Here is a 7692-nt window from a genome sequence, read left to right on the forward strand (position 1 = left end):
CATGGCATTTTCAGCTCTGGTGCCAGGTCACTGTTTTACCCTGCACTGTGGGTACAGAAACAGATAAATAATCTGAATGTGACAGGCTGTCTTGGCCCTTTACATCAAATGGTTAAGAAATGATATAAATAAACAACCCCACCTTTGGATTTTTTGCAATTGATATAAGTTGTGTGACAGATTTGTTAAATGAGGTTAAATTTGAGTGAAGAAGGAGAGAGATAATAATAATTGTATGAGTGTCTTTTTTCCCTAGCATGGGTAATTTAGCTTGTCTGTGGCTGAACAAAATGTTTGGATGTAGTCATTTTTAAAAGGCCACTCACAAAGATTTTCCACATGGACATCAGTTCACTCATCATGAACAGTACTGCTCAGTCTGTGAAAAAAAATAAGTTGTTTAATGTTTTCTGTGGCTCTGGAGGGAGCTTTCTAATATCTGAGAAATAACCCTAATTGTTGCATTGGACTGAAAATTTAAAATTTTTATGCACTAAAAGTGTGGAGTTTTAAAGACAATGTTTTTTTCCAGGCAGGAAGACATTATCAAGAATTACAGGAGGCAGCGTTTTCAGAGCTTGACCCACACTGACTAAAACTAAAAGTTACTATATCTCAGGCGCTGCTTTACAAATTTAGATCATTCTCCAATTCTATGGCTGTGCAGTGCTAAATCTCCTGAGTACTACTTTGAGCATCACAATGCCACATTAAAAATCACAGCTTAGCAAAATTAAACAAAGTCAGGGTTAGAGATGCTGGAGACATCATGTACATTAAAGGAATAGTTTCACATTTTGGGAAATACACTTATTTGCTTTCTTGCCAACAGTTAGATGAGAAGATCAACTCCAATCTCATCTCATCTGTCTGTTCAATATGAAGCTCGGTCCAAAGGTAAACAAAATTTACCTACCAGCTCTTCTAAAGAGCTCTAATTACTCCTGTAACCCCTGTTTTCAGTCTGCATGCTAAGCTAATGCTGCTAACTCAAGCTTCATGTCAAATGTCAGACTATTCCTTTAAAGCAGAATAACTTGTTGGATGTTCACAACAAAACCTTGAAATTCTGTACCTATTGTGCAGCAAACTGGCCATGAGGACAGGACTGGAGAGCCTTCCAGTCAACCACAGTACCTTTTTGAAGCTGCTGTCAACACACCTTTTAACAACCCCAGGGATTTGCTGTGTCCTCAGCAAGGTTCTTTGTTTTTTCTTTTTTTTTCAGTCGCTGGGGGAATTCTTTCCAGTGGACAAGAAACACGTCACAACACAAATCCCAAATGCTTGCTATTCAACGAGACATTCTTGTTTTCTGATATTATCTGAGGGAATAAGAAGACATATACATATTACAAGAAGTGGCCACTATTGTGGTTCATATTAATGATTTTCCACTTTAGGGCATTATTGATCAGAGTAAAACTTTTTATCTTATTGATTCATTCAGTGTATGCATAATACACAAGGAGTATTGAAATGCACAGGGACACACCAGTGTGGGCATGTAGCTACCTTGTTCCACTGCCCAATTTGAGAACAGAGAATCAGAAATCAAAATTCACCCACAAGAAAAGTTTATTTATGTGATGGTTTTGAGAAAGAAAAATCTACATAACATGGAAATACTATGTGACCTGACTTTTGAGGAGGACATTTCACGTCTGTAAACAACGAACCAGCCACAAGTAAAGCTATTTAAAATTCTAAACACTCCCAAACTCGAAAGAAGAAGACCCATTCTAAAGCCATGCAAGCCAAACTGATTAGTTGAAGTGGAGCACTAAGTGCATGTCATTAAATATCTGACATCCTCTTCATACAGTCATCATGCAGTCATTTAGAGGAGATCAGGGGAGTCGAAAGGAGACTATAGGGATGCCATCTCCATCCATCTGTGTCACTATCAAGATGTTTTCTTCTCAGCAGCCTCAGCTTTGGCCCTTTCCACCTTGCCCTTTTCTCCCTGGTAGTAGTCTGATTCGATCCAGCTTGTGTCCTCAGAGAGCTTGACATAGACTTCCCCGTTGGTCTCAGTGACCATGTGGGTCCGCTGCTTCACACCCTTGGAGTACCATCTGGGCACAGGCGGCTTTTCCCTGGGGTCAGTGCCCTTGTATATGCACTCCCCTTTGGCAAGAGAGAGCTTGTACTTGTGGTTCGGACAAATTATGCACAGCTTGCCGTCAATTTCCTATGTGTGTTGAAAGAAAGTAGGTAAACAATGATAAGTGAAGGACATTTAGACCCTTTGGCATTTTAATATTTGCATAAGATTATACTAATGCTATGCAGGTTTGATGTCATAATTATAGTATTCCTTCTGGTCTTATAGCTGGGCAGCTACTTTAAAGGATTTTAAATGCAGATGGACTAGCCTGTGAAAGCAGCAATGGGATAACAAAAAAAAAGCACAGTGCAGGGCTTTAACTTCAATGGCATTTTGGCTTCTTTCCTCCGGGTCGGACAAAAAGCAACCTTTAATCTCTTAAGTCAAATGTAAACCTCACCTCAATGTCTCCATTCTGCAGCATTCCCCCAGCATCTGTTGGGAAGATAGAGGATCAGTGTATTGTAGAATAAGCAAACAGTTTACAGCACACTAACGTTTTGGCTGACTGGACATACTTTCAGGGTGATATGTGCTAAAATGTCCTACGGATAACAATTTTTAAGCCAGCCGTGTTAAATGTACCATGACAGGACTTCTATTCTATTATTTTTGAAGTGGTTCACTGAAGGTATTCATTCAGCCACAATACTCTTGATGCCAATGAAAATACATATCGTTGAATAAAGCTTAATTGCTGGTAATATACTTATCATGTATGATGAGATTTGACTTGAAACTAAAGCATAATGGTCAAACTTTTTATCTCTTATAAATAGCCGGTGTTTTGAGTTCAACACTAGAAGAATTATACTCACGATAACAGTAAGAATCCATAGCATAGAAGCCACCCTGATGGTAGATGATCAGTATATCCCGACCCTCCAGTGTTCTGAAAGAGCGCTTCGCTTCAATCATTTCATCCTTTTTCCCCACAAAATGAAGCCCTCCTGTAGACTGCTCTTTCCCCTCCATGGCTCTTTGAAACACTGTTTAGAAGGCAAGTTGGAAATATCACAATTTAGCATTTATCATAAAGGAGCAAGTTCTTTTTCATTACAAAATCACAAGACTGGTTGCAGCTATCACCCTCTGTGCAGCAAAACAACTGTAATGTATTTCTCTATGAGAACTCCCACTGAAACCTTAACTACATGAAAAGTGTGGCTTTTGGATTTGTCACTGGGATTATTGTGTTGGCACCACCCATCACAGTTGTCATCTTAAATTAAGTCCACAACACCTCCAGAACATTCAGCTTCAAGAATCCAAGCAAGGACATGTCTTGGCACTGATCAGCTCTACTCCAAACACACTCAGTACTGCAATATTAATCCCTAATATCAGTTTAATTTTATAGGTTAAAATAAGAATTGGGATAAAAAAAAATGTTTTAAAAAGCTGTCAAAGACTAAAGGAAGCCTGATCCATTAACAGTTTAACAGAGGAATTATGTCTATATCTAAAAATATTTTTTTGTAGTGTCTTCCCTAAATTTAGAAAAGCATAGCATACGTCAAGTGTTCAGTGATTGTCTTACATGACCTACATGAAAGTTGGGCCAAAGAAAATGACATAAAACAATGATCTGGCTGTCATCATTGTACAAAAGAATCAGTCATCTAAAGACCACAGTTCTGCATCGTCTCTATGTGAAATCTCAGTGACAGTATTTACCAAAAATATCTGAATGCAGGGTAACCTGACCCCAAGTGTGATTCATGTATAGCGGAGTGGAATAATGAGCACTTCAGTGCAGGCTGAGTAAGCACAGTAGTAGTAGCAGCAGCAAAAGTCACATGCCCTGAAGCCTCTGGCTAAACCAAAGACAGCTACATTATATGAAGGAAGGAGCTACAGAGCAGCAACATAATTATTTATGCAAGAGCAATACATTTCCCTCAAGTGAGCCTTTAGGGACTTAAGGTTAAATTCATACAATTCCTTCCTACAATTCCAAGTGTGTTATGTTTAAGCATCCATCCTGCCTGTCTGTCTGTCTGTCTGTCCCTCTCTCGATATATTTTTGGTTTTTGCCTCAAAATAACAAAACACATTTTCCCCCCATTTAAGAATTTACCTTGAAACTCAGCAGCAGTGTCTCCTCTGTCAAGCTGAAGAACTGTACTGCTGACAGCCCAGGGTTGTGTGGGAAGTGGGGCCCATCTCTATTATCTTCAGACACAAGCTGTCTTTACACTGGGTACATATCTTATCTGACTCTCACAAGCACAACAGCTATTAGATTGAATAAAGAATTTTTTTTCCCTAAAAGCATTTGTTTAACTTGTCGTTGGGAGAGGTTTCCGAAAGGATGAATCTCTCTATTTAAACCTAATTATTTAAAATATAAGTATTATTATTTGGGCATTTTATTCTCATCGGGTCTCCTGTTTTGCATCCATAAATTATCCCAATTTTTATCACCATCTTCATCTGCAGTTGCATCCAAGTAACTGGGTCACCGAGTACATTCACTCAAACACTGTACCTAAGTAGTACTTTAGTCCACTACATTTGAGAGGGAAATATTGTACTTTTTAATACACCACATTTATTAGCAGGGCAGCAATAGTTATTAGTAACTATTTACATACAAAAGACACAATTGATTTAAAAAATAAATGATTACAGATGAATATTCCCAATGCCTTATTAAGTCGTTACAAAAATAAAAACAATAATCAATAATAATATAAATACTCAATTAATATAACATAAGAGTATATCATATTATATCGCTATAATATAATCATACATTATTACAATATAATATACCTGAATATGGCCAATTCTGAATATTTAGTTTCACTTGTTACGGGATATTTCATTAGTAATCTTACTACCACTAATACTGCTGCAATTTAGCAAAGCGGAACTGTTGTGTCTTCAAAATTGGCAGGACCTATTTCTCAGTACACCGCTCTGCCCCTCTGTGATTTCAGTCGTTGTGAAACAAACAGAGACCAGTCAAACACTGTCACAGTGAAAAGACCGTAAGTTGCTGACATTTTTGAGGATTAGTAGCTAAGTACTGGTCAGACTGGCAGTCTGTGTGCACGAAGGATAAAACAGTGAACATGTTCTGAGAAAACATCCGCACTAAGGATAGAAACTATAACATACCGAGCAAGTTCAGTCACTCTAATGTTCGTGCAAGCACAGAAGTGAAGCTAGCTAACGAGCTAACTATTATTTAGGAGCCATTTCATTTCTATCTGTTCGAAACCATACCTATGATAAGAATAATAAAAGTCTGGCAGTGGTCGACCCTTTAATAGTGACCTTCTTGCGTTGTAAAACTTAACTGCTATTTTTTGCCTGCTCGACTCAGGCTCGCTGCTCGACTTTGATTCGTTAATTCACAAGACAAAAGCTTGAATGACGCCAGTATGTTGGATTTGAACTGGAGAGCCTGCATGCTAGAATCAAAAGGGGTTGGTGTTAATGTCCCATATAGTAACTGTCTATCTTATTTTGCTGTACCCTCGATTCCACTAGATATTTCAGGAATAATAATTTCAAAATCCTCTTAAAAATAGTTGACCCTTTAATGTACCCATCATGTCAGAACTTTTTTTGCACTGGTCACAAGCAAGTAAGGTCTTACATATTTTAACTGAACAACCGACTGTGTGTTTACATGTCAACATAATCTGTCAAATACAGTTTTGAATAACCTGTTATTTTCAAAACATCATGAAGAACATTTTTGTATGCCTCCCCATCATGTAAACATATAAACTGGTAAAAATCTAATAACAAAGGGCACAAAATTACTCGTTAAATTAACAATATTCTTAAATGTTTCCACCAAAAGATGCATGAATTCAAAGCCTTAGGAAACTTGTCTTGACGGTGAATTTCTCTGTATTTCAGCAGTTAAAAACTGACTCTAGATATAATAGATGGTGTATTAAAAGTATCGTTTCCTTACAATACAATATAGTCTTGTTTTCTGTAAATCTGTAACATAACATAATGCAAAATTTGTTTGTGTGCAAAATTGTTAAACAGGGAGATGGCGCTGAGAGCTTGTGGCTTTATAGTGTTTCGACGTCTAGCCAGCTGTATTCCCCCACCAGACAACATCGAGTACCTCCTCCTGCAGACCTCTTATGGGAAACACCACTGGACCCCCCCCAAAGGTGTTTACAAGTTCAAGAACAGTACATTTCTCACATAGTTATAGTTCTGTTCATATACATTTTATATGAGAGGCATTAAATGTTGCTTGTACCTGTTGCATTTAACCTGTTCACCATCAGGTCACGTGGACCCAGGTGAGGATGATCTCACCACGGCCCTGAGAGAGACCAAGGAGGAGGCGGGGCTAGGAGCAGAGCACCTGCAGGTGATTGAAGACTTTGTGCAGGAGCTGCACTATGAGGTGCAAGGCAGACCCAAGGAGGTGCTGTACTGGCTGGCTGAGCTGAGAGACCCAGGGACAGCAGTGACTTTGTCTGACGAGCACCAGGACTACCGCTGGGCCCGGCTGGAGGAGGCTTGCAATCTGGCCCAGTACAAAGATCTGCAGGACACACTGAGAGCAGCACAAAGGCACTTACAGGCTCAGCAGGACAAACAGTGATGTGATGGGATTTAAACCCTACTGAGGGGACAATTCAAGATTGGAAATAACTGTCATCTGGTATGCGGGAACCACATTATTTTGGCATCCAGTGTGAAAGTACAGCCTTTCACACTGGATGCCAAAATTACTAATGTAATTTAATGATGCTGTCTCTTTCTGCTTTTACTGTTTGTCTTTGTTTAAAGACTTTGTCTCTAGTGTGCAGTCATATGTGGAGACACAATTGATTTTCTTCACTCAAAACAAAGGTGAGCAGGAAGGAAATTAAAAATTGCAAACCAGATTAGTGATTTTATCTCAGTCACTGCACAAAACAATGATTATCTGTGTGTCTTTGAATCTTCTTAGTAATGTTGCTGCTTTGAATGTAAAAAAACTGAAACAAACGTGAAACTAAATTAAGGAGGCACCCTCTTAGTCCCGCTGGAAGTCAGTAAAAACAAACGAATCTAAAGAGGAGAAGGTGTCATACTGTGGTGATACTGTTTTATCTGTCTGTTGTTTGAATCAGATTTAGCCAAAATAAAAATTAAAAAAAAATGTTCCTACTTCTCAATTCTAAAATATTTCTTTTTTTTTTTATTTTTTTTTTAAATATGAGGAACAGAGATGCAAGGGGATCTCACACTCAGAAATAGAATAGATGCCAATATCCAATACTGGGGCACAAATTTCCTTAGTATAATGGCTCAAGTGAAAAGGTAAGTGGATAAAAAATAAATTGTAGACAGTAGATGCTGCCACAGGGTGGGGACAGAAACAACATTTTTTCACAGTGCTGTACATTTGGTAACATAGGCTCAACAACACTGCAGGCTGTAGCAGTACACCTTATATGACCTTTGACGTCCTTTTTTTTCTTCCAGTTCTCAGTTTGAAAATAAAAATGACAGACACTATTATTATAGTTATGATGATTCTAGTTGAATTTACTCATCATAAATGTCAAACAATGAACATCAGGATAACCATATTTGTTTCAGATGAT

General features: G+C 38.2%; 2 protein-coding genes across 2 annotated transcripts; one reads left to right on the top strand and one right to left on the bottom strand.

Annotated features, from left to right (window-relative positions):
* Positions 1 to 1545: 1545 nt before the first annotated feature.
* On the bottom strand, positions 1546 to 4247 carry rfesd (Rieske Fe-S domain containing). Its single transcript, XM_022745476.1, has 4 exons — positions 4191 to 4247; positions 2929 to 3099; positions 2511 to 2545; positions 1546 to 2194 (listed from the first exon to the last, which is right to left on the bottom strand). Exons 2-4 carry the CDS (start codon positions 3083 to 3085, stop codon positions 1907 to 1909), a joined length of 480 nt encoding a protein of 159 aa, XP_022601197.1. The 5' UTR covers positions 3086 to 3099; positions 4191 to 4247; the 3' UTR covers positions 1546 to 1906.
* An 800-nt stretch (positions 4248 to 5047) lies between these two features.
* On the top strand, positions 5048 to 7227 carry nudt2 (nudix hydrolase 2). The gene is made up of 3 exons (XM_022745458.1): positions 5048 to 5106; positions 6128 to 6258; positions 6379 to 7227. Exons 2-3 carry the CDS (start codon positions 6132 to 6134, stop codon positions 6699 to 6701), a joined length of 450 nt encoding a protein of 149 aa, XP_022601179.1. The 5' UTR covers positions 5048 to 5106; positions 6128 to 6131; the 3' UTR covers positions 6702 to 7227.
* The last annotated feature ends 465 nt before the right edge of the window (positions 7228 to 7692 follow it).

Source organism: Seriola dumerili, unplaced genomic scaffold (genome assembly GCF_002260705.1).
Source record: "Seriola dumerili isolate Sdu_G_001 unplaced genomic scaffold, Sdu_1.0 BDQW01000088.1, whole genome shotgun sequence".
In the NCBI taxonomy this organism is placed as follows: domain Eukaryota; kingdom Metazoa; phylum Chordata; class Actinopteri; order Carangiformes; family Carangidae; genus Seriola; species Seriola dumerili.

What these genes read in the sequence shown, in the direction of transcription:
- rfesd (XM_022745476.1), bottom strand. Translation starts at nt 3,085, where the DNA reads ATGGAGGGGAAAGAGCAGTCTACAGGAGGGCTTCATTTTGTGGGGAAA. An exon ending in TATGGATTCTTACTGTTATC is followed by an intron (nt 2,546 to 2,928) that starts GTGAGTATAATT and finishes TCTTCCCAACAG; the next exon opens with ATGCTGGGGGAATGCTGCAG. An exon ending in TGCAGAATGGAGACATTGAG is followed by an intron (nt 2,195 to 2,510) that starts GTGAGGTTTACA and finishes CAACACACATAG; the next exon opens with GAAATTGACGGCAAGCTGTG.
- nudt2 (XM_022745458.1), top strand. Translation starts at nt 6,132, where the DNA reads ATGGCGCTGAGAGCTTGTGGCTTTATAGTGTTTCGACGTCTAGCCAGC. An exon ending in CCACTGGACCCCCCCCAAAG is followed by an intron (nt 6,259 to 6,378) that starts GTGTTTACAAGT and finishes GTTCACCATCAG; the next exon opens with GTCACGTGGACCCAGGTGAG.